We start from the raw sequence: 27,892 nt of genomic DNA on the forward strand, positions 1-27,892 counted from the left end.
TTGCAATCGGTGACAAACATCGTTCTGTTCGGTTTATTTCCTTTACTTTTTTTTTGCACTTTAATCCGATTTTCGTTTCGTATAGAGAATACGACGCTGATTTTCGTCGAATGGATGAGAAAAAAAAACCTACAATATGAAAAATTAATGACGGCAACAATGGTACATCCTGAACATGGTTGTAATAAAAATTATTCGATTTGAAAACCACAAATAATTTACTCTATTCAAATATTAGGTATATTACTTTGTCACGTTGCAAAATTGTTCGAGTCCATTTTCTTTGATAAAATTCGGTCAGTTATTAATCCTTTACTTAGGGAGGAACAGCACGGGTAGTTTTCTGTAAGTACATCTTCGAGGCTCGTAGTGATCACTCTCCAGTAGACATTACTCAGAAGGATTTCTCCAAAGCTTTTACCTCGGTGATCACGTTGCTTTAGTAAGTGTTTTGCGTGCAACTGGTTTTGAAGAACCGCTCTTGAACAGTGGATAAAATTGCATGGAGTCACTTCTGATATCCTTCCTACTATTTCGGGTGTCCCACGAAAGGGCTACTTTTCTCGTTTGCTCTTCTCTCTGTTAATAAATAGTGTCTTACCTACTTTCCCTGATTTCGTTCAAAGTTCCAACTCGTTTATGTACCCGATGTACAGCTACCCATTATAGTCGTAACGAACCACTTCGTCGAACAAAAGCCCCTCTCATATTATTAATATAAATAAATAACGTTATTCGGACAATTGTAAATTTTTCAATTACCAAATTTCACTGTTTCAAGTTAGGTGTCTAACTTGGTTGTATTTCAAATATTCATAATAATTATATTTTACATGAAATTTGTCACTTTAAGTCATCGAATAAAAAAAAAGGTGGTTCTTTGTTTTGAGTAATTTGTAATTTAATTAAATTTTGACAGCTCTGATTGTAATGGACCAAAAACGTCATTTATTTGTCTCAGAAAATCCTACAAAACTTGATTAATCTATTGATTTTTTTTCGAGGAGTAGAATAGAAAGAGTTTCTATTGTACCAACGAATTGAATTATACCAAAAACGTCATTTATTATAATACGAACTATAAAGGCAACTGTCAAACATTTAAAAAAAAAAAAAATACTACTATTTACTAAATAAATATTTATTTAAATTTGTATAACGAAAGATGGTTGTTTCTTAGGAAAATCGGCGCTTCTCGTTAACTCTTATTCAAATGGACAACAAATTAAAAATTGTATCTTCAGTAAAAAGGAGTCATATTAAGCTACTTAGTTTTATGACTTTCGTGCTATAGAAATGCATAATACTGTCCGAAGTTCTTTTTATTTTTAAGTATTATAAATGTATTTTATTATTAAAATTATAAATACTCCTATACATTTTTTCCACTAAATCACAACGATATATTTAGTAAATATTTATATTTTATGGCGTTTATTATCCTTGGCGGATCTATAATTTATCCAAAAGAAGCACATTTTCATTTTGTATGGTACAATTTGTACAGCAATTGGCGTTTTCTGAGCTTATTCGGTTGGCTTGTCATTTTAGCTAATGATATTTTACAATTTAAAATTTTTATTTTTTTCCATATCAACTTCTAAACTTAAAATGCTCAATAATAAAATATATTTAATTATCTTTCTAAATTAACCTTTAAAAATATTTCAATTAGTTCTTCAGTGGTTTCCAACAATTTCAATAAAATTTACTATTTAAAAAGTACAGTTTTACTGCAGCTCTCCAATGCTATAATTATTCCTTAAAACCAAAATTCTTCTCTTAAATAAAAACAATTTTACTTTTAACATACTATTCCTAAGATGAATGCTCTTAAAAGTAAAAATTCATATTTTTATTGACTAAATAAAAAACAAAAGTTTAGACTTCCCTATGTGGTCACACCGATTGAAGGAAGGTGTTTCCCCGTGTTATCAGTAAACGCCAAAGTGCACCGTCTGGTTTTATCTAATCCGTGACTATATTAAGATGTACGGACAACCGGGGGGGGGGGGGCGAAAGTACTATTTTGCGAGTGGCAAAAAACCACGTGTCGACCCAGATCGGTACCTGGAGATAATACTTTTAACGAGTCCAACAAACAACAACAACGGCCAATGCCCTACGGGGCCAAGGGTACACACCCGTGACGAGTTATCCGCGGTCCTGAGGTAATTTGAGCTTCTTTTGTCGACCCTGTCCCCCTCGCCATCGCTTTACTTTTGTTTTGGATTTAGAAAAAAAAGAACCCAAACACACGCACACACCGGGGGTCGGTCACACGGGAACGGAGACCTAACCCCCTCATCCCTCTTTTTTTCCCCTCTAGCCCGGTCGTCGTGCAAAATAAATGGCAACCCCAAAAACAGCTTAAACAGCTTCAAAACGCAATAAACCGGACAGAGGACCACACCGGCACTCCCCTCCCCTTCCAGTACCACCGCCTTTTCTACCCAAAGTGAGTGCACTCGCCCTGTGATTTATTAAAAGAAATTACCCGATATTAATATTTGCCGACGACGACGCTGTGTATTATATGTTCTCCACGGTTGCACTCTCCACGTTTTATCGCCATAAATTCTTCTGCACCTCCGGAGAACGTCTCCCGGGCTCTTGACCCACAAGAGGGTTGTGCGCCTAGGAAAACGGTTTCGCAAACGACCACGGTAAATGTTTTTAATTGTGATTTATTGACATACGTTTTTCTTTGCAGCCACTTACACGGCTTACTTGGCGTACCGGGTGATCCGTACGACACGAGACATTTTTATTTATAATAATTCCTGTAGACCTGTGACCTCCCGTGCCTATGAGTCTACTGTACTAGTCGTCTCGGATAAAATCACTTTCAAATTAACGCTTTGATGCTTATTTGTAATTGTACAGCGCCACGGTTTAATACTTTCTCTAACTTTGCTGGTTTACACCGTGCTCGGTTTGGACTGTACTGGCACTATTATGTGATAAAACCACATCAGAACCACAACCGAATGTTACAGTTTGACACTTCCTATATATATATAATATATATAGTAAGTGAATACAATGTACATTGTACACGACGTTAGCGGCCCCACGGCGGGTTCGCTTGGCAAGGGACGGATCCTATTTTAAGAAGGGTAAAAGACCATCCGGCAAAAAACGCCCAACGATTGTGTAGTGTATTGGTTTTGCACTTTGTTATCTTGCCAAGATGTGCTTCGGCGGCGGCAAATTCAAATTAAATACCGACAAGGCGAATACGTATTTGTAACACGATTTATTGCACATATACACGCATGTATATATGTATATTTATCGGCCGGATCCAATTTGGATCCAGTTTTGGCGTTGCGGCCAAACTCGTGCATAATATTATTATTCTATTGTACAGCCCCTTTACGCGTGCAGATTATTATTGCCCGCAAACAACCACAACGGTAGCAATTAAACCGCAAGATTGTACATAAAATACAATATCTGTATACCCCAGCGAGGTCCGTATTGTATTGGAATCTCGTCAATCATGTTCACCGTCGTTGTGTTGTTGCAGTGTCTACTTATGTTACAACAATCTACTAACCTCGTATACAGTATACAGTTGTCGAGAAGCCAAATCGACACTGTATTGTGTAGGAATTTCAATTAAAACCGGTCGCAGGGCTGTGAAAGTTGACAGTGACGACACTGCTGCCCTCGAATAAAACATGCTTCCATTCGACTGTGTAGATGGTACAAACATGGTTAAAACAATCTTTGGTCGAGAGCCAAAAGCTGATATTATAATTGCCTTACGTGGAATGTATATGTACGTCCTAAAGGTGTATATTTTACTTTCTTGATCTTTAAAAAGATCAATTATGGTTTATCATACATTTTGTCCATATCTTAAACGATATTAGACTGTTATAAATCATTATTTTTCATTCGATTATAGTTGAGTTTGCCTAATTTTGATATATTTTCAAAAAATACAACCTCATCCTTTAAAATCTTAAGTTATTAAAGTTTATCGACCAGTCAAAGTTTTCAGAAAATTATTCTTCAACTAAAAGTTTAAATTAATATATCTGCTACTATTAAAAAAGTTAACAAGGTGGCAAACGTCAGGGATGAGGTTATATCAAATTTGGATTATCTAATTATAACTAAATAATTATGAAAAAGTCTAATCATTTTTGAAGATATTTATCTGGGTCGTATATTGACTTGGTCGTAGCAGTTAACCGATCACCATATAAAAGACCTTTAGTAATTTGTTTTGGTAGGTATATAAATTTAAAACCTGACCTAACCTGACCCGAGCTAACCTTTCCTCGGGGCTCTGACGATAATGTTTTTTTTTGTCTTGTTTTATTCAACCATATGCTGTCAACACAATAGTACCGTATCGCCGTTTGTTATGTTCTAGCGTTGACATACGAGGCAAACACATCGACCCGACCAAGTCGCACTGGAAAGACGAGATGCTCGAGGGAAGGTCACATTTCAGAACGCTCTCTGAACCGGCCACATTGTCCATTGACAACGTATCGGAGATGGATGCGGGCGTCTACAGATGTCGAGTGGACTTTAAGAAATCGCCTACCCGCAACACAAGGCTGAACCTTACAGTTATCGGTAAGTTGTTTTGATTTGAATATTTTATATCGCATTTAAAAATATTTGCCAACTGGAAATAATGAAGAAAAAAATTATTTTCGCAATAGACAAGTGTAGATAAAAAGTGGATTTTGTTAAAATGTAAATACATTAAATTATCTGGTCCACTTTAAAAATTCGAACAACACTTACTAAACATTAAAAAAAATTAATATATCTGGTTTCAAGTTTTGACAATGATTCAATAGTTTTCAATGGAATTTTAAATTATTATTTTAATACTCAGAAATTGAAATGAACATAATATTTCCTTTGTTAATTGTTATATTTTTACAAAACTGAAGTTGGACCTATGAGATCTCAGAATTTTGTCCCAGCAAAAGCATTTTTTTGCCACCAAAATGGCTTCTACTTGTATTGAAATAACTGTAACAATAAAAATGAGACCCTGACGCTCATAACAATTCTCTAAATGTGATAAAACCACTTTTTCCCTAAATATTCTTTATAATAATACTCCTTAAAAACAGCCCGCTATTAGTCCTTTTAACTCGACTAAAATACAAAATGAAAATATCGGGCAAATATAAAAGGTGTGCTGCATTTTACCGAGCTTGGTTTTTTTTTTTTAATAGTTTTATTATATCGCAGCCGTTCAACAATTGTTGAGGGAGAAAAAATATTTGTCGTTTTGCCATTTTTAGCCATCTTTTATACATTTTATTAGTCTTTTTGTTTCATTTCTTTTGTAACTTTTTTTTTGTTTTTAATCGATTCGTCGTTATTACCGCGCAATAATGTAACATTAACTCTATTCAGAATGCAATTATGTCGATTTCCGCATCGGAGACTTAATTTGTACAGAATAAAAATATGTTTTATTCATTCAAAACGACATTGATTTAACAGTTTTCTTCGACAATTTCTCCAAAGGAACATTCTGCCTCGCCTAAATAATGTGATTACAATAGGATTCGTCTTTTATTATTACATTTTCGACGGCTCGGGCAATTTAAGAGCTAAAATTTACATAATAAATCAACTCGCCAACAAGTTTGAGAAATAAAAGAATTTTGATCTTGTTTTTCATGCTGAAAATTTCGTATTTAAAGGCATTAACAACCTAGGAGAGGATTCAATGATTTCAATATTTGAGAAAACACTGGTTTTAATCAATTTCGACCGTGTGTCAATGTTATCTTCAAGTTAATATCTGTACAAGCTACAGAGAATTATTTTAAACGTATACAATTTTATAGTTGCACAATACATTAATAGAAGAGAAAAGAGCACCGGGAGGATCCACAGATCGTATGTTCAAGAAGAAAGATGTGAAGGATGATTTTAAAGAATGGAGAAGAGGAGCTAGATAATTGACCAAAGAGATGAAAACAAATATATTGAAACAGACTACCCTAAAGAGCTGCTATCATTCCTCCTTCTTCTTCTTTCTTGTCGTTCAGATCTTGGTCATCCAAAAAGCCTCGACTGCTGCCGCTTTGCCATTTGCCAGGTGTAAATTATTTTTGTCATAAGTGACATTGTAATAGATAGTCCATTATCTGTGTTTCACCGCATTTGCAGCTGGTAGTTTCTTCTTCTCCTAATATATTCCATTTATTGAGTGTGGTTTTGCATAGTCTGACATCTGTTCTTAAGCGATTTAATGCCTTCCGTTTCTCCCATTTTCAGTCCTTTCCTATAGGCGGCTCTTTTTTTATTTCGCTCCAGGTGTATGGTTCTTTTTCTTTCCATATGTCAATTGTTTCTTTTTATGGTAAGTTCTGTATTGGTTGAATCGCGGTAAGGAAGCTTTTTCTAGATTTATGTCGCAGTACATGTGGGTTCTTTCTATGTAGTGGGTGACGGGGGTCTTTTAGTTGTTTGTGTCGTTCTATCTCTGATGTAGTCTCTCTCATAATATCTGGTGGGGCTATTCCTGAGAATTCTTGTATTTCCCCAATCGTTGTTTGATTAAGGCAGTCTGAGATTATCGTACAGGTCTCGTTTAAAGCTATGTCCACCTTTTTTATACGACATGATCTGGCCCATACGAACGCAGCATATTCAGCTAGTTCTAATGTTTTTACAATGTTTGGATTCGTTCCCAATGATGTTCATATGAGCTATTATGCAAGCCATTGGAAAATCAATAACACTCTAATATTTGGCTACAAACAGTACCGCAATAATAATTATATGCTGGCCAATAGAAGTTTTTTTAAATTAATCAAAAGGCCGAACAAAATTTTCATTTGATCGCAATAGGCCTATCCTAGTATACCAGATGAGATCAATGTGGCGTGCCTTCTTCGCCAACGTACAGAGACTACTGTCGGCAACCCGACTGAAGCGTTTCCGTGGCCCCGTTAAGGAGGACACTCGGTCGGATCTTCAGAACATTTTCGAACCGGACCGGATAGATTCCACGCCCGCGAAAATGCCACAGCAATTGCCAGAGCAATCCTTTCAGACCGCCACGCCGGAGCTGGTCCCAGTAGTGCCATTAGGTTCAAAGCAGTTGGAAGCTCTCAACCGCCAAAACGACCAAGCCGCACTTAATGCAGTTTTGGGAACAGCAGACGATGATTCGCAACACGCCGCCGTGGTCTTGTAGTCAGCTTTAATCGTGCAGTTGTAGTTTTATGTTCAATATTTGTACATAATACATACGTTTTCATCTATGGGTTTGCCTTTTTTCTAATGTATATTTAGTATTTACGCTGTCTGGCACGTTCCTTTGTGTCGACCCCGATCTTCTGCAGACCGTCGGTTATAAAGCACCAGTCGCGTCACACTCAAAGTCGGACAACATTATCCTCCCGTCGAAAATCAATTTTACTCCAGGTAGGGAACAATCTTTTTGAAAAGCTTCGAGGTTCACGGAGTTGGCGTCGACCTTGTAGTGCCTTCCAACTCTTCTTTGTCACCGAACGAGCCCGGCTCGAGATTTATGACCATGTCATATGAGATTGACTGACAATAATATACAACCCAACTTGTAATTATTATTCATCTATGTATAAATGTCTTGTAGTGTTCCCTACTTCCTGGTTTCCTTGCTAAACAAAAGTTACAGCTGTCTATACTCTACAGTGGAGACAGAAATAAGCCATTAATACTAGAATAAGAAAAAGTTGTTTTCTTTATTTTTGTGTTTATTTACTGTAATTTGTATTTAAATTAGCGCAAAATAAAACGATACCTACGTGAAATTTGATTTTGAAATAGTCATGCCAAATGATCACTAATAAATTTTGACCCTTAAGCTTTTTAATAATTTTCTTTATACTCGTATCACTGTCTCAAATATTGTTTCATACAATTGTCATACCTACTCTGTCGGCATTTCGTATCAAAACAATATGCTACATAAGTGCATGTGTGCTACGTTTTCTTATTTACCGCAACATCACTTCCGTTCGAACTAAAAAAAGTTTTTTATGCGATCCGAGTCGTTGTATGCAAAGTGGAAAAACAATAAAATATACTCTTCGCGGTGTTTTCCATAATTCTTTAGACGTTTATGACTCCGGCACTGTAATAAACACACTTTTATCTTTAACCCTTGTGTGGTGGAAAAAACAAACAGAAAAGCTAAAAGATAACAATAATCCATTTTTTTTTGGCACACAACAGTGGATAAGAAGGTTGAAGAATATACTTTTAGTGGGTATCCAAGTGGAGATGGGTAGATATAAAGTTAGCTATAAAATACTATTGTCTACAAAATGTAAAACCATTTGCTATTTTAGCGTTGGAATTTCGACCAGATATTTGACAAACGACCTAGAAATGATTTTATTTGATCGCATAATTTTTCTTTTCAACCGATTTTCCTATGTTTCTTCTATTTAGCTGGTTTTCTATTATTTCCTGTCGGTTTTATTAAAACGTTGAAATAATTTACCAAAGTTCCATTATTTTTTGACTGGTTAAAACATCAACAAATTGCCAAAAATGACTTTAATAAATAATTTATTAATGTATAAAACTATTGAATTTTAAATGTCTATTTTATAAAAAAACTCTTTGCCAAGTTCAATATGTACCGTGTAGACTATTGTTGTGCTTGTACATATTATGTATCAACAAGAACAGGTAACATTAACTAATTTTTGGAAACGCTATTAAACACCATTGCAAAAATAATACTTACTTGACAAAAAAATACGTTTTTTTTATTATTTTCAACTAATAGATATAGTCATGTATACGTACATGTAATATATTATGAACAGGTACTAAGGTGTGTTACAAAAGTCAAATTGTATTAAATTGATTTATCAACGTTGTATTTTTTAGTGTATTTTTCAAATATTATCTTAACCTCAACGACCTTTACTCTCAGCCTTACTCATAGAAGTAGTGGTCAAAATCCAGTGGTCTTATTTTACAGTCGGGGGAGGGTAGAGGTTTATGGAGAATTTTAATATGTAATTGCCGGAAAATTCATAAATCTATAGTCGAATATGTTCAACCAAAATATACACATTTTATACTAAAGTCTTTAGAAAATAGTACATACATTTTTTGGGAAGATCTTTTATCATCTGGTTTCCAGTAGGTAGTCGTCGTACGTGATGCTTTTAACCTTGGTTCGCCAATCCTATTACCAGCTATTGAGTTATACAGTATTATTAGTTATTATATTTTGTAGAATAGTGGAAATATTTATGTTTTTGTTTTTAATCAGTGTAGCACAAACAACTCATCAGCAATATTTTACACGTTAGGGTTTTTTCTACGTGTTATTATCCTCAAAGGAACTTTTTCTCTCGTTTTCATCCCGGGTTTGTATTTCATTTGGCTGTAGGTATATTATTTCTCGATGGTCTCAAAAAGATGTTTTCGAGCGTGTACACGCTTTTACTTCGGCCGGTTGTTTTCTTTATGAATTTGTCACACGCTTAACCGTGTACGACGACTTGGCCCGTCCAAAAGAGACCTTTCTAAATACTTGAATAAATACAGAAACGCTAAACACCAGGATTATCGGCGCGCACCCGGCCGGCGCTTGTGTTTGCGCGATATAAATTTCCACGCGACTCCGTGTTTGCCTAACCGATCAAAAACGTCCTCGGCGCTTATTGTTTTGGCCAAAAAGCACCCCCTCCCCCTGCTCTCTAAAAGGGTAGAATATTAGAACTTAAAACAATATAGCCAAATGTATTTGCCCGTGTTCAACGCTAATCACTCGCGTGTGACCCACTCCGGTCGATTGGAGAGTTTCTCCAATGTTTAAGCCCATGACAATCGTTCATTCAAAAATTACTGGTATTTATAATTGTTTTTTTTTTAAATAGTCAATTTAGTTCCAATTGGTATCGATTGACAAAACCAGGATTTGTCATAAGCCCTTTGACCTAGAAGGGGTGGAAACTTTTTCTTTATTTCAATTTTTTCATTATGTAGATTAAGGATACAAGGTCCAAAAAAATTACTGATGGTATATCTAGCGAGGCCTCAATTCATAAAGAGTTTTATTTTCTCTAAAATATGTGTTGAACCATTATTTTTATAAAGTAAAACCAAACAAAGAAGGGAAAAATGTCACAGACCATATTACAAAGGTTTAGTTAACTTTATTTTAATTTAATTCATAAAACTGATTACTATATAGAGAGGCGATCAACCCTAATCGTATTACCACAGCTTTAGTACTGAAAATACTGCAAAATTGCAATTTATTGGCTACAGAACAAACAAATAAATACAATATTGATTATAATCTAAGTTTCGTTAAATGTGATGTTTTTGAATGAATTACATTTTTTTTTTTGTTAACATATTCAAACTAAAAGTTATGAAATATAATTACATCTTAAAAATATGTAAAAACTCTTGTTCAAACCACGTCGGGTAATTGGTTCAAACGCCTTTAAAGTTAATAATAACGGTTATGGCCGGGGTTGTTTTATGGCATATTTATATATATTATATATATATATTTATAGAGGGAATTAGAAATAAGGGGATTTTCTCGTGTCAAAGATGTATAATATATTTCTCCGAGTTTTGCAAATGGCCGGCCGATTAATTTTTTGAATAATGCCGTTAAAAAAAAAAACATCTCGTTACGTGCCTACCCGTCGTCGATTAGCCAAAAGCACAAAAAAACTTTGGGTAAAACAAAATCCAAAAAAAAAATAAAAATAGTTATCGCATTACATACGCACACGCGATCCAGCTGGGGGTGCGATAGCCGTATTTTTTTTTATTTTCTCCACATTCCCCCACCCCTCAATCCGATCCTACACTAATTTACTTTCGTTTACTCCTTTCAATCGACGACGGCTTACAGCGTGGGAGGAAATCAAATTTTTTAGCGACAAAATAATTAATTTTGATGATAAAGAATTAGTTTCATATCATGATTGAGGCGCTCAGATGTCAAATCGATTAACTCCACAGTGTACAATTTTCTATGGCCAAGATAAAAAACTCCATAGTTGAATTTTTCATCACTAGATTGCGCTAAGTAAATTAGCAATTGTACTGACATACATTGTTTCAAATAACTCTAACTGCCTGTCTTGAAAAATTAAATTATATGGAGTTAATCAGTTTGGCTTCTGAGCGCGTCAATTATAAGTAAATTGCACCTTCTATTATAGTCTGATGCAATTATTCATCATGGCGTAGAACGTGCCCCGTCATGTCCCATCGTCATCGCTTTGTGACATTCATTATGGATCTAGTTTCTCCAACTTGGGCCAGTACATCGTCATTCGTTACTCTTTCTGTCCAGTTAATTTTTTCCACTCGTCTCCGACACTACACTTACGCATTTGACACTCTGAAGGTCACATGTTCTTCTAATAATACGATGTCGTCTGATCATTGGAATCAATATACCACCCACTTTGATTCCTATCCCAAGTCTGCTGTTTTGTTTATCTTTAATTTCCGTTATACTTCTCTCTTTGTAGCAGTTGAATAGTAATGGTGAAAGTGGGCGCACCTCTACGTATTTTCGCAATAGCTGACTTATTATTGATTGTTGAAGGAAATTAGTAAAGCTGTTTACACTGTATTCCGTATAGATTGCGCATCTCATATTGACCTAAATTAATAAACGGTATTGATAATTATTTATTTATGTAAGCTAAATATTTACTTTTCACACATCACTGTGCCAAGGTTTATGGGTATTGGAAAAATATTACGTCGATTTTACCGAACCCACACTAATGGTGTTTTGCATCAATCATACACCGTTGTCATGCGATACAACGTTTCAGCATCTGCGTGACGCCTTGTAAACATATTATTTTATAAAAGCTCCACAACATAAAATATAGTATTGCGTTTTTTGGGTTATTTAACTTGTTCGCGCGAAACGTATAAATTATTTAAATACTATGTACTATTATTTACACACACACACCAAAAAAAATCTATACATATAAATATTTATGATGACACGTTGCTAGATTTATTGCTCTGGTGTTGTGGTTAAGTGAACTAGGCAGTTTACTTCGCTGTTAGGTTCGCGACCACCCATGGGGGATGGGGGCGTAGGTCTATGGGGAGGATACACAATGGTGTTATAATAGCTCGATAAATCAAATCGCTGTCAGATTTCTACTTAAAAATAAATAACGCGCACAAAACTGTATACGTGTTGCGCCGTGTGGTCGCACTGTGTTAAAACAAAGTTTGCATATTAAAAAAAAAAAAAATTAATAATGAATAGACAACTTGGCTGGTGGATCATATTTGACTTGGACGAGACACGGAAGTGATGAGCTGGGAAGACCAGAGGACAAGTGAGTAGATGCGGGTATCAATTGAACAAAAACACGATGGCCGATAGAGAAGTGTGGGAAAATTGAAAAAAGAGCTGCATTAAAAATTATATTATTATGTAAACTGATCATAATTAACATATTGTTAAGAATTTAACTTATCATACATTTTCGCCTCTCTTTTAGTATTTTACAGAGCTCTAGGAATTTTTGAAACTCATACGGTAACATTGTTTTTATTAACTATGGTACCAGTCAAAATGTTTAGTAAGTTATTTTTAATTAAAAAAATTAAGATAATATATCCGTTACCATTTGAAAAGATCATAAAGTTGCCAAACATCAGAGGTGGGGATGGATACTGTTGGCAAATATATCAAATTTGGTTTATCTAATTACTATTGTTAGGGGCGCTAACCTTGTTGAACCATTGACTAAAATGTTTTTAGTAGAAAAATGAAATAAAATGATATACAGTTTCAATAGTTGATAGTGGATCAAGAATAAAAAAAATGTTGTAGTATTAATTATTTTAAAAACAAAATGTATAGCTATAGAAGCTTTTGTTTAAAAAAAAATTTAATAATATTTTAGATGGGTATTACCTGTGATTCGTCCAGCAAGACACACCGATCAAAGTGGGTAAACCATTTTTTTTTTAGGGGGGGGGGAAGTTTCGTCGAAATAATTTAAATAGCTTTCCGAACGTATTGTGGCAAAACATAATATGTCGGTTACTTAGGTCGAGTGAGTTAAAGTTACACAAAGGAAGTTCGGTGGTTTACTCGCAACATATTAGCAAACTTACTACTGAACTTGGTACGTTTCGGTTTATAGATTATGTATACATATATATTTACACAAAATTCCCCCCTCCTAGCTTTGACTATCTCCTTTCTCTTTGTGTCTAATAGACACGGTGACTACCTGCGCAACGTTTCCCATTGTAGACGAGTCGCGCAAACTTGACTGAACTCGACTCTACTCGTTAAAACCGAATGTCAGTAAGACAAACAACGTTGAAACTATTTGAAATGCTGAAAATACTTGAACAAAATAGTGAGACGTTGGTTGGTCAACTTTTTTGTTACTAATTCAAAATTTGGTTAAATTAGGTACAGGGTCAGGTCATTTGTCACTAGGAAAACGCATTTTATAGTATTAAAATTCGGTATTTCTAAGTAAAGTTAGGGCAACTGCAAAATATTGAGAGTGAAAAAACTTTTTTTTTTAACATAAATATTGATTCAAATTTTCTAATTGCCGAAGAAAATCACTTCGAAAGGTTACACTTTAAATTCTCTTTTTATTAAAAATTCTTGAGAACTATGTTCTATCTGAATTTTTCATATAACGGTTTTTTTACCTGTCAAGGATTGTATCAATTAATTCAAGGATGATGAGATCCCAAATGGTATTATTAGTAGATTAATAATTAGCTAATAAATATATTATAAAGTAAGTGATAACGGTCCTCGATTGGTTATAATAACTATTATTCTGTACTTATATAGAACCTATATGGACTTCTAATTTTTTCAAAGAGCTTTAAAATTTTACATTTTTGTGTGGTTTTTGGAATTTCTTTTCCAAGGAAGACACGTTTCGGTTATAGGCTGTTTGCGTTCTTTGGGGGAAACGTTTCAACTGGTATATTATTGCTTTAGGACCCTCGAGTGTGATCGCTCGATGTAAACGGTAATATATTATAGTCGTTCAAAGGCTTTACCGATCACGTCGTTGTTTTATCGTGAATTTCCAACAATATAAAAAGGTATTCGCCTCGAACGCGTGACGCGTCTCATGACGACATGAGCACAGCAGAGTAGTTTCGGTTCTGAAGTCGTTTTGGGAGATTGTCAAAAGGTAATCCGGCAGAGTGAACTCGGATACAAAGAGACACAGACACGGCACACGTATGGGTCTGATTTTTTAATTATTATTTTTTATATCCGAGACAGCAGCAGTGATGACTTAGTACGCAAATACATACACACACACACCCACACAAATAAAGGTATGCGTGCACTACACGAGCACGATTGCACAGGGCTCTGTGAACCGTCTTAAGAAGTGGTTTTCCTCTGCCCTAATTAGATGTAAGCCCCTTTTGCATGCCAATGCGGTTTTGATTAATGGAAATAGCGTTCTCGTCTCGCCCCTCGCCGTTCGACAGCACCCATGTCGGCGTTCGTCAATAGGTAGGTATTATTATTCATAAGCAAACGCCGCCAGAGTCCCCGGAATAGCTTCCAATGATTTTTGCCATAATATAAATCTCTTCATTCGGCTTTCTGCTTTCGTTTGAACACTGGAATAGACGATCGGGCATACTTTTATTCCTTTAACGAGCCGCTCGTCATCTCTAAACCCTATGCGAATGGTTTATCCGAAATGTCGAAGAGACACAACAGTTTTCTGCTTAACACAAACGTTTTGAAAAATGTAACGACGCTTTATTTTTTAGCATTAGAAATAATTGATATTATTTCAAGATTTTTTTATAGGTACTTATTTTTTAGCTTCTTTAGAACAACGTCATAACTGGCGGACTCATTCCCTTATGGAATTTGGGATGGGAGTTGAACTATTCTAAACTCATATTGTATTTTAGTTTTTTTATAGTCATTAGTTGAATAACAACATTTGTATCGCTAAACATGTTGTTCGCCACAAAGCACTATAGCGATAGTTACACTAATTATTGTAAAATATAAAATAATATTTTGAAATAAATGATGCTGTTATAGTTCTGTTTTGATAATATATTCTTGGGAGGGCTAAGAAAAAATAAATTGCTTACTAACCGTCCAATTACTCTAACGCGCATTAGTTTTACAATTTTTACCGCTGTTTCGTCGTTTTTGTTGTATATAAATGCGTTAAATTACACTCATAACAGTATAAATGAAACCTATTTACATTTACTGCAACGAATTACGGGATGAGATTAATGCTGTTGTCTTGGGATCTAAAAAACTTACACTGCCACCGTGTGATAATCGTTAGAATAATAAAAACTAAGTTTCAAACCGTGGTGATATAAATAAATAAGAAAAACATTATTAAAAGTTTTCAGACAGCCCTCTTGAGCTTGAATTGCATAATTTATAAATAAGTTTAGCCCGTTGTCTGACCTGATTGGGGACGAGGGAGATGACTTAGCGTTCAAACACGTGTTACGTTCTTGTCACATACCTACTGTGTGCAGCAAGTTTGCATTTCGAACGTTTAAAGATAAACAAAATTATTTTATTTTAAACTTTAATGGCTGCAAATGGGGGAAATGTTTGGTTAACTCGGACAGCAGTACTATAAATATTTAAGCCGGTGATATTGCTCTATTGAGTTGACTTTCAATGGACGCCTTGCTGCACTCAAACGCTACATTATTACCCTTTGAAAGGTCAATATATTGGTCAGTTAAAGATTTAAAATACATTTAATTGCTACAAAACATATTGTGATAAAAAATAGCGCATCACTCCTATGAATTCCGTCTGTACCTAAGGCCCCGATTGTTTTAATACACCTAGACGTAACAGCACTAATATTGTATTCTTTTAAAGCTAGTGACTAATTATCGTTATAGTTGGTTAAACAATAAAATCAACATTTTTTAAACAAAACCTATTTAAAATGTATGATTAAATTTCAATTTTTTACACATTTATTCAGTTTAAATCTGAAAAAAGTTGATAGAAGTGCAAAAAACATTTCATAGCTAATTAAACAATCTCAATTTGATCATCAATCAATCATGTATGGCTCTTAAGCCGTCTCTTATCTTAGTGTCTTTATCTGTTTCTTATCTCTAATCTGTTATCGCCGGCCGGCTCCCTTCACTTTCGATTTCTTTTCTTTCACTCCCTTCATTATAGATAGACACCTAGCTCAAAAACATATCCATCTGGCCATTTTTTGAAGACAACGGGAATCCGAACGGGTTACAATTAAAAAGGAACAGTTCCAAGGATCTGACCCTAGAAGTGTGAGGAAAGTACTCCTACTTTCCTCACACTGTCCTTTTGCCACAAATATGAAGGGATGAGATAGTGACGATGGGAAATCCTGGTCGACTGTCCTATAAGACACCAGGGATTTCCTACGAGGGAAAGGTTATGTTGTCAATGTTTGGTGGATTTTTTACACTTCGAGCACTATGCTCTGAAGAGACTTTTCGGGTCGTTTACACTAAAAATAACGCAACGAACCCGCCGAGAAAATCCGACGTTTCGGCTAATGTGTTGTTAACGGCGCTTCGATATTGCCGTGCATTTTTAATGGGGTTGCACACGGTTTGGTCGGGAGAAAGTTTCCCGGAGTTTACGAGTCCGTCATTAAGAATTTAATTAAGATCAGCGTTTCGTGTAAAATTCGGCGCCAACAGCTACCGCCCCGCGAACATGGCATAAAGTAATCTGTTGAATCATTAAATAAACCTTTTGCGTCGTGTAATTAATCCGAAAACGTTTATACGTCATATTATCGTTCTTATTTGGCCCAAAAACGGATTGTTTCGGCGCGTGTTTGCTCGGGGGACTCGTTTATCAAAAACTAAATTATGTAAAACGTTTGTGTGTATTTTAACAAGCAAGTCGTTACTCGTCGTGTAAGTAAACGTCAGACAAACGTGTTTACACAGAACAGTCGAAGAAAAACGACGATTTTGACGAGTGACACGTGTAACTTATTTCATCTCGGTAGTATCTAATTTAAACTTTCTATCCTTTCCGGGTGCACACGAGTTTGGCACGTTTAGAAATGTCCATTTCCCGCAACGTGCATAGGCCCGGTTCTCGATGGCCATTTAAGCAACCTTGTCGTTTTACAACAGCTACTCATTAAATTTGTTTTAAAATTTCAAAAGATTAAAAAAAAAAACCATCCTTTGAAATAAAATTAACCCAATATACATGGTTTATTGTTAAGAAAGGATCCTCTGATGAGAGACGATTAACCGTTAACCGATATTTCATTGATAAGAAAACATTAACTGATTGCGACTCCATTCATTGGGAAATGCCCAGTTGTGCGTAAAGATGACTTATAAACTATATAGCCAATAAAACAGATCTTCTTGTCGTTAAAATTTTATCCATAAATAAAATAATCAAGTTCCCGGACGGATTAGCGACCGTGCTCACGTACATACACTGATCACGAGTTAAGTGTAAATTGGTTTCTCAAATCTTAACGGGTTTTTAAACAGTTTACACGTGCAAAAAATCTTAAGCTTTCTGTACATTCATCAAACTCATACCGGAAAGTAGTCAAACTGCTTAATGAAAACCTCTTCGATCCAAAATCCGCGTTGTCTGCCACTACTTCTCAGCCAAACCTAAACTCCAGGCCTATCCCAAAACAAATTACAACTTTACCAAATGGTAAAATTATAAATACCCCAGTGATAAAGCTAGACTCAACCAAATAAGCATCAAACTAAAAAAAGCTACCCAAAAACGACTCTTATAATTTTCAAGTCAAAGCACTTACTACCGAAAGTTTATCTTTATGGAAAGCAAAATAATCCCTTTTTCGTTCCAAAAACCCTTCTCCCTCGGCTATTACCGCCTCTGAAAAATCTAATATTTTAGCTAATGACCACTCTAATTCATTTTCTCCCATGACATTCAACCGTGTGCTACTCAACTGCGAATAAGTATTAAATATCTAGAAGCACCTCTCCCTTTGTCAATACCTACTAAAAGTACTTCTCTTAATACAGTAGAATATATAATTTAAAAAATGTCTATCAAAAAATCACCAGGACACGACAAAGTTTCTCCCTGCTCCTTATTTTCTACTAACAATGTCTTACCTAACTAATCGTTTCTTTACTATTCAACTAAACTCTAGCCACTCGGCGTGTCATCCAATTAGAGCAAGGAAGTAAAATTGTTTAAAACAAAAATCATCAAACTCCCGACGCCATCTCCTCAGACTACTTAAATCTAAGCTCTCTATCTCCAATAAACTAATCATATACAAATCCTTAATCCGTCCAGTCTGGTCCTACGGCATGCAACTATAGGGCACAGCCAAACCTTCAAATAATAAAACTATCCAGGCGTTTCAGTCGATCTGCTTGCGTCTAATAACCTCTGCCCCTTGGTATGTCACCAATAAAAACTTACACAAAGACCTAAACATACCAACACTCGACCAATTAGCGAATTCGCTCTACTCAAAATTCTATTTAAGTCTAAGTACTCATCCTAATCTCCTAATAAAGCAACTATCCTTGACCTTCCTTCCCAATAATGCTCCCAGAAGATTAAAAAGAAAAAGTGAGACATGTAATTTAAAAATTATACATTAATGACGACTTAAGACAAATACAATTAGATATATTGATTTGAAATAGATAGAGTATAAACCAGCATATATAATTCGGGGGATAAAATTACTTAAATTTAGACGAAAAAAATGTACTTTTTTAAATGTTATTTTGCATTATTTAATCGTAAAAATTAAACTAAAAAAATTACAGTTTTAATACTTTCAGCGACAATTGCAACTAGAGTCTAACCATTTACACTGACAAATGGTGTCTAATTGGACTCATAAAAACCAACAAGCAAATACTTGAATGAAAATTAATGTCTAGACGTTTATCTAACTAAGAAGAAACGTAAAACATTATCCTGTGACAGAATACAATTATTATTTCATATTTTATGGCTATTATTTTTTTCTTTGTTATTTGTTGTTTTTCGATATAAAGTTTAAACGATCGCCGACACATTCTGGTGTAGTCAGCATTTTTGATAATGTCAAAACTGACACGTGTAACTTATTTAATTTTGATATTAATTTAAACTTTCTGTCTTTTCCGGACCCAGGCGAGTTTGGCGCTTTTAGAAATGTCCGTTTTCTCATTGTGGATTAGCCCGTTTCGTCTGTGTCAATCCTTTAAAAGCAACCATATTTTTTTTCAATTAATCATTAAATATGTTTTGAATTGACAAAAATCTAACAAAAATAAAACTATCCTTTGAGCGAATTGGCTGATAAAAAAGCATCAACTGATAAGGGGCGATTCGTTGATAAGAAAACATTAGCTGATAACAGACGATTACTGATTAGAAAGAATTAGCTGGTAAGAGAAGATTTATTGATAAGAAAATATAAGCTGATAACAGAGGATTCATTAGGAAACTCTCAGTTTTTCACTAAGATAACTTGTCAACTAATCATCCAGCGTACAAAACAGATCTGAAATTTTTTAAAATTATATCCACAAAAATGATTATAACGATTACGCGTACATTTTTGTAACTAAATAATATATAAAAACAGTGTAGGTATGATATAAATTAAAAATTAAATAACCGTTAAAAAGCTCCAAAATACTGAACGATTACTGTTAACATTTTTAGCGTTGTATTTAAATGATTATATTAAATTAAATATTTTGAAAAATATCAAAGTTATTTCGAATTAATGTCATCATGTTTAACGTGTGGAAACGTGCAAATTTTCGGTTCGAAATAATTTCATTAAAATTATTCGCAAAGCTCGTGTAAAATATTTTATCGTTAATGCACCGCCTTTAAACATAACCAGAAAATATACGAATGGTTTTTCTGCCAAAATTCCAAATATAACTCTTAGTTTGGCCGTGACAGGTACACTATTATTTCTCGCTAACTCGGATTATGTGTAATATATTTAATAACAATAATAACGGTTATTGCCGCACCAGAGAGCATGGTAAAAAAACTGAATAGACGACAATTATTATTTATTACATACATATTTTATTATTGTATTAATAAGTAACAACAAGACAATTCAAGACATCTCTCCGTATAAGCCCTGGAGAGAGACAGATTGGGATTTACAGTGGTTTTAAAAAGACATTTAAATGTATGTATTTTTTACAATATTGGCTTTTATTTGGATTTATCGAGATGATATGGTCAAAATGTTTCACATAATCGTATAAAAAAATGTAAGTACAATCGAGTTTTCCGTATTATCTCTCAGATAATGTTAATCTACAGTTTTGAAACATTTAGATTAAATAACCAACATGAATAAATATAAAACCAAACACGATAAATTTAAAAAAAAAAGCTATTCAATTTATTTAAATTAAACAATAAAATAACTTTTTTTTATGATTTCCAACACGATATAGGATATAAAAAAAACCCAAGTACATACGTTTTTTTTTTTTTTTTGATTCGGTTTGCTTTACCCTCAGGCGGGGGAAGAGTGGCAGCACTGAGAGCTGTTATCTCATTGTTATCTACAATGAGATAACAGAATGATAACAAAAAAGGCGCGCCCGCCACGCAGGAGAGTTAATTCGGATTTAGTCTCAGATTATAAATAGCGCATCTAGTGATTTTTTTTTAAACTGCATATTGTAAAAAATTTCCATTATTTCAGTAAAGTAATATTAAAATTTAAAAAAAGGTTAAAATTGAGTATCTGTACACACCGATAAAAAGGCGTAGGATGTTTCTAGGAAAAAACAAACGGTTAAGACGAAACGTTGAGCGTCGTTGCTATATGTGGTTTTTTTCAGAAAACCGAAATATCTTCAATTTGTTTTTCTTCTTACATATTTACATCTTTATTATTTTTCCATTTACATATATTAGTTCAAAACGCATCGCAGAGCACTATTGTATTATATAATATACGTTGACAAGCCGTTTGTGATTTTCATAAAAACGTTTTCAATTCTAAGAATAATACTTATAATATATTGTGTTTTTTCTTTCGAATTGCCCGTCACTTTTTTTTTTCCACAGAATTCGCCGTTTGTTATATTTAAATCATTTTCGAAGCAAACTCGTTTTGACAGTTATCACCGACTGTGTGATGTGTATGGACATTATTTTTAACGAATCGAATGGTATATTAACGATAATTTAATAATAATGGAATAAATTCAACGAAAAGAGAATATGAAATATGGTATTTCCGTTGAAAATACATTCTTGAATGTATTATAATATGAACGACCGAAAACGTTTGAAACAAAATTCACTTTGGCTGTCAACGATTATTTTTTTGGAAAATATTACTAAGTTGGACCATTTTCAGTAGACAAGTAAAAATGGTTCAGTGGAAATTATTTAAATGTGGTATTTTTTTTTTTTGTATGTTTAGTTATAGAATACCAAAGAAAAATTCAATAATATCACATTTATTCTGGCATCAATGTAATGTATGGTTGGACAATTTAAAGACAAATTAATAAAAAGAAAATGCCTAGATATTTTTAATCGAATAATGTGTTGTTTCAATTACTACATTTTTGGTTGCAATTCTCCAATTTGACCTCAATAAAAGTTTAAGAATATTACCAAACAAAATGCTATTCAATTTTTTTTTTTAATATTTTAAAACATGCATTTGTTTCTACCGTTTTTGGAACAAAATTAATTTAAAAATAAATGTTTATTTAAATTTAAAAAATCAACTAAATTTCAGAAAAAATATAATATATATTTTTAGTTCTTAATTACTATATTTTATTGTTCAATAAATTCACAATAATGGTCAATATATTAAAAAAAAAGAATTTTGTAAATATTTCTGTAGTTTTTTCTTTAATTCTATTTTACTATGTCCTATATTTATCCAATAAACCTATTTTATTGTACAATTTTTATACTGTAGATAAATATTGTAATTTAAAATTTTATTTGGTTTAAATGACATACAACATCCGACCAAGGCTTAAGTTTTAAATTTGTATATTGAGATTTTTTTTCCAGCTAAATAGGAAAGAGGGAAGTTACTGTTTTTATGAGCTCTCATTTCTTTGGACTAAGTTATACCATAGATTAAATATATTATCAAGTATATATTTTAATCCATGGTTTTTACGATTTTGGTTAAATAATCTGATAACATTCGACGGGTACTTACAGTCTACGGTTGTGCCTTTGTCAAACATAATTTCCATCGGGACCCCTTCAGAGAACTGTAGTGTTGCGGTTCATCATCACCGGCTCCCTTTGTCTGTCCGTTTGAATTACACATTGTGGTGACAGACATTATGTCATCCTGATGTTTACCAAAGATAAGCGATTGAGAGCGAAGTACGATTGTACTATCCACGTTGTAAACCGGTGTTTACATTGCGTTTCCCTCTTGTACGTCGGGTTAAGATTGAAAGCTAATTATTTTTGGCGAACGATGACACGTGGGTCAATTATAATGTCTCTGGCCAAAGCACACAATGTAGTATAAATACAATTGTTATCATTTTTCTCTTATTTTTGGCGACACTGTTAATATTTTTGGTATCGAGAATAATATTATGAGAAATCCGTTTTGGCAGTTCAAAAGAATTATTTTAAACCATGATTGATTTCTGGCTACACCGAATTGCTTAACAATTTTACCGATTTAGATTACTCGTTGAATGTCTTTTCTGGTAACGAATTACGATCATCAATTTATTATAAAATATTTACAAAGTACTATTATTGTCCTTAAAGCAAATATTGTCAGCTGTCTCTAATCATGGATCCTTTATCAGCAGCCATTGCATGCTGTATCTCATCAATGATGTTTTATCAGCTGTCATTATAAAAGTGTCTCTTATCACTAATCCACTCCCATTACATTCAATTTCTTATCCTTCGCTTTTCTCATAAACCTAAGCAGGCCTAACCTTATAAACCAGATGGCCCTCAGCCCAAAAGCATATCCATATAATTGATGGGGAATTGAACGAATACCTTTTAAAAATTAACTTTTCCAACACTGTTGATCTAAAGTCCCGTGTGCGTGATTAAATATTAAACATACATCTTGTTCGATTAGAAAAAAAATATTTACTTGAGGTATTTTTTGTGATTGTTTGCAGTTCCTCCGCGGAGACCGAGCATTCAAACCGAAAAAGGAGAAGAAATCCAAAACATGGCCGGACCGTACTTTGAAGGTGACCGAGTCAAGTTGACGTGCATCGTTACAGGAGGTAAGTCAATGGAAATCTTTCTTTTCCTGACAAGTGCTGGTTGGGTTAGTATTAATAACGAGTAGGAATAAGGGTTTAGGAATTATTTTAGATATCGTTTAATTGGAACGATATAAAAGCGATGAACTGGGAAGACCAAAGTTGACGTGACTTGTGAGTAAAGTGTAGATTTGTTTATGAGTGGGTAAAGAAATGATGACCCAAAGATAAGTGTGGGATAAAACTGTATTAATATGTACAACATAATATTATACTGTGTAAACTGATTAATGAAATAGTATATTGTGAATAGATCTCGTCGTTAACTTTTGGTAAATGAACGCTTGCTTCGTTGTGAATTTTGTTCTAGATAAATATAGCATGATCTATTTAACGTAAGACACTCGATAAATCTTAAAATAATAGCAATTTCTTCAAATTTCCATTCGAAAACATTTTAAATAAAGAATAATTTGTTGAAAATATCGACTGGTCGATAACCGTTTTTGAATAGTTGCTTCTTGACTACTCGAAATGTACAGTTAAATTTATTTTTTACACAATTAAATAAAATATATTTTACGGTAGCGTTTAAGTTTGATACAACTCAACAACTAAAAGATAAATGATTAGAATGTTTTTATAAATAAAAACTACAGAATTATAATTATGTTCAAAGATATTGAGTGCCTTACCCTGTACGGATCAACTTGTAAATTATGGGAATAACTAGCGTTCATTCATCATATTGTATGCATTTGATCGTGTCTAGTATCGTATGAATACTAATTAGCTTCAGGCTACAATGATATACACTATAACACGGATCAACAAAAAAAAGCCCTAATTATAGGTATTTGAAGGACACTGATTCCAAAAATGGTTGCTAACACTCCATAGTATGTATTATTAAAAAAATGATGACTGCAAATAAAATGTGTCTTAAAGAGGCACTTACTTAAAAAACTAATAATATTTGTACAGCCGCTTTTTCCTTTGCTGATGTTGCCTCTCCAAAGATATGTCAACTGTTAATGAGTTCCCTCTTGAAAACAAAGATTTCCTTCCCTTTCCAACTGAATTTTTCATTAATTTCAAACGTTCAACTCTAAAGGTATTATTTCAACTACTTAAAGATAAAAAGTCGAATCAAACGCGCAAAAAGCTCAATTAAAAATGGTCAGCCTTCTATTTTGTACACTCCAATTATTGCACGGATAAAAAAACAACAACAACGCTAAAAGTATAAGACACATTAGTAATGCCCAGTTGAATCGGGACTTTGGGCAGCTTTGGAAAAAAAACACATTGATATGATATCCCAAAAAACGATGATAATAATAAAATAACATCAATTGATCCGCAACATATTTTTGTTGTTGAAAAATTATACAGTGACAAAAAAAAATCACAACCTAAAGTAATCCCATTGAACACTCGATTTGATCTTATCAATTATTAATATTAAAATAGTAGGGAAACCCCATAGTTATTTGTTGGAAAATCCAATACAATTATTAAACGCAATGATGGAATTTTCAGCTACGATAATGTTTAACAGCCGTTAAAATACAATCATTTGTTATTATGCATAATATCCGCTCCATAAACGTCATCGCATGCTTTTAAAGAGTAATTTAAACTTTTTCAAAAGCATTAATCGCCAAGCACAAAACGAGGTGTACGAGCCATGCAAAAACGGTAATAATTAATACAGAATACTCGATTTTTTTTGTTTACCGTTTTAAGCAAATTAACGTCAGCCCTGGACTCTCGAAAATAATAAACTTTCATTATTCAAAGTTCATCCACACTTCGCGAATAAATTTCACAGCTTAGTAAAGCATTTCATTCATAAAAAATTCAGTTAAAAAAAAACAGAAGCAACTGTATTTTTTACAAAAAAAAATTGGTTTAAGTATAATATGTAAGTCAAAATATTGTCGAAAATTCAATTATAGAAACTAAGAAAACGGTGGTTTTAGCGAAAAGTGAATATAGATAAAAACAATTTTACTTAAAAAATATGAAAACTACAAAAATTGGCTATTTTATTATGAAAATGTACGGAAAATAAATGATTACTTACAACAATTCGCTTTTAACATATTATAATGTTACAAACACCACTCAGATATATTAAATTAATACTTTTAAGCATTAAAAAACTTTTTTTCCAATAACTATTTATAAAACAATATCACACGTATATTTTTCAAGGCTAGTGTTGCCAACCATAGCGTCTATACATCACTATTGTATCACTGGAATAGTATTATGTTGTAACGGATCTATTTATATCTGTATATCTCTAACCAATAATAAATAAACCACACCAAACTATAGAAAAAAAATATACTCATAGTATAGAAGTTGATTTTATAGGCAATGACTGTTTAGTTTTCTTCTCAATTTTGATAGATATGATCAATCAAGTTCAATCGTGACAAAGCGGAAGACTAAAATCTAGTGCAAGTGATATAATACTAATATAAATTTTCCTGAATAAAATTTTAAATTTGACTAAATAATGTCACTATATCTTATTCGATTGGAAATTTTTAGTTACAAAGTCGTTACTGTCTTATAAATTGTTTTTAAAATTCCTAAGAATTATCACTATAATTTAAGTTTTTTTAATTTATTTTTATTTTGCAGTTGTTTACCAAATAATACCTAAGATTAAAACAGTTTATCAAAAAGAGGTGGACTTTTCGTATTTTTTTTTCTTCTTAACAAAATGTCTAAATGAAAATTATTACGTAATAAACAAACCGAGAAAATGCGAGTTTTTGTTTGTGTTGTTCGAAAAATTATATTTTTCTTATCCGGTCAACCCGATACAATTAGGTACGTTAAAACTAATCTGTTTACGGTTAATCCAATTTACACAGAAATTATTTTAATTGAAATTGCGAAGAAGCCTTTAAACTTTTTTTTTTATGGCGACCGGCATTAAATAATTAAAACCTAACAGTCGTTCTCTTCATGGATAAGCCAAAAACCGACTTGCTCGTGTACACTCTAAAGCGGTCCTAAATCCTTTCTCTCTCTTTTATATATATTTTTTTTTTTTTTAAAGCCGAGATAAGTCTACTTACACATGTTTCGGGCCCCAAACCATATTAGTCCAACAATACAATTATTTATGTATACTTATAACCCGCCTCTTTCTTTTTTTAAAAACGTTCCAGGGTTAAAAAATAAAACCTTTATAATTCTGCGTCAAGTAATAATTTATGCATGTTGTACGAACTGATTATATTTTTTTTTATTATTATTTACATGTTAATTATGTAGGAAATAATACAATAGTTGTTTTTGACCGTATAATTTGGTTCGTCGTGTAAATCAACAACACGGTGGTATTTTTTTAATTCAATTTTTAATACTGTGATTAACCCGAATACATTGACGCTAAACACAGCGAGTATTGCAGTAGGTACTCATAGCTATATAATTATTAGTTTAAAGTCCTTTTTTATTTTTGTCTGTTTTTTTATAATTATAAAAATAAAATACAATTAATATTATCTAAGTTTTGGGGCAAGACAATCAACTTACATTAAGTTGTTGATATGCAACTGAATGCGGTTAACGGTTCCAACCCAAACTGAACCACTCTCATTTAACCATTAACTATTGTCTTTGAAGTCACGAGTTTCGATTAAGTTTGTCCTTACCATCGTTATTAGTTTGTGAATTCTTTAAGTAACCGGAAAAAGTATCAAAATACAAATTAAAAACGACAATACCACAAAAATATTGTTCTAATAATTTAAAGACAGTATAAAAATCTTTAAAATATCATCTTTTGTAGGTTATAGTTATCTTTTTTCAGTTCTCTAATATTTTTAACCATGTATACTTTATTTACCTTTATTCACCTTAGAGTTGATGGCAATTTTATTACCAGCGAAAACTGTGGAAATCCAATTGTTAGGTATTCATTTTAAAATTTACATCAAATTTGAGTTCAAAGTTTCCAAAAATACACAAATAAATATGCGCCATATGAATTTGGAAAAAAAAACTAAACTATGACTCCTTACAACAATTTTAACTGTTCTCATTTCCTAATGTCCCTAACGTATGTCATTATGAACAAATTTTTTTCTAAATAATTAATAAAACAGCCTCTCAGACCTTCTTGCTAAGAGGTTAATTTTAAAAATAATAGCTACCTCGAGAGCATAGCATAATTTAACTCGCCTTGACGGTTTCCTAATCAAAAATATAAAAGGTACCAATTTTAACGGGTTTAACATTCATTTTGGAATACGGAACACCCCCCTCCTATCTTCTCTCTTCAAAAATAAAGGTTTCGCCGTGTTCCAGCCATATAGATTCAGATGGTTTACTTTTGTGGAATGGTTTTTTTTCACATGGTTTTCCATTAAGCGATCAATAAGCAAAAAGTACCATCTACGGGTTAACAAAATATAGAACGGATAAAAGGAAATACAACTAAATTGCAATTCCTCGAAGACTTGGGATGATTAAAAAACTACATTTACACATCACGGTCGGATTGCCTTTGAGTGTGCTTGTGTACACAGTTTTTTACAGAGTTTATTTAGAAACAACGCAATATTGGCTCTGGTTTGGTTTTCTTAGAGTTTAAAGAAAG

General features: G+C 33.2%; 1 protein-coding gene across 2 annotated transcripts in view; it reads left to right on the forward strand.

Annotated features, from left to right (window-relative positions):
* The window catches only part of LOC126847734 (nephrin-like), a 333,468-nt gene that overhangs the window by 276,752 nt on the left and 28,824 nt on the right, over window positions 1-27,892 (forward strand). For both annotated transcript variants that reach the window (XM_050588115.1, XM_050588116.1), the window contains exons 3-4: window positions 4,391-4,599; window positions 23,173-23,283. In XM_050588115.1, the coding sequence (XP_050444072.1) occupies window positions 4,391-4,599; window positions 23,173-23,283 (320 nt within the window). The remainder of the gene's footprint in view (window positions 1-4,390; window positions 4,600-23,172; window positions 23,284-27,892) is intronic.

The sequence above is a fragment of the Adelges cooleyi genome, unplaced genomic scaffold, assembly GCF_023614345.1.
Source record: "Adelges cooleyi isolate 19-005CV unplaced genomic scaffold, UGA_ACOO_1.1 ACOO_flye_CR_arks_rails_tigmint_CR_PRNA_118, whole genome shotgun sequence".
Classification (NCBI taxonomy): Eukaryota; Metazoa; Arthropoda; class Insecta; order Hemiptera; family Adelgidae; genus Adelges; species Adelges cooleyi.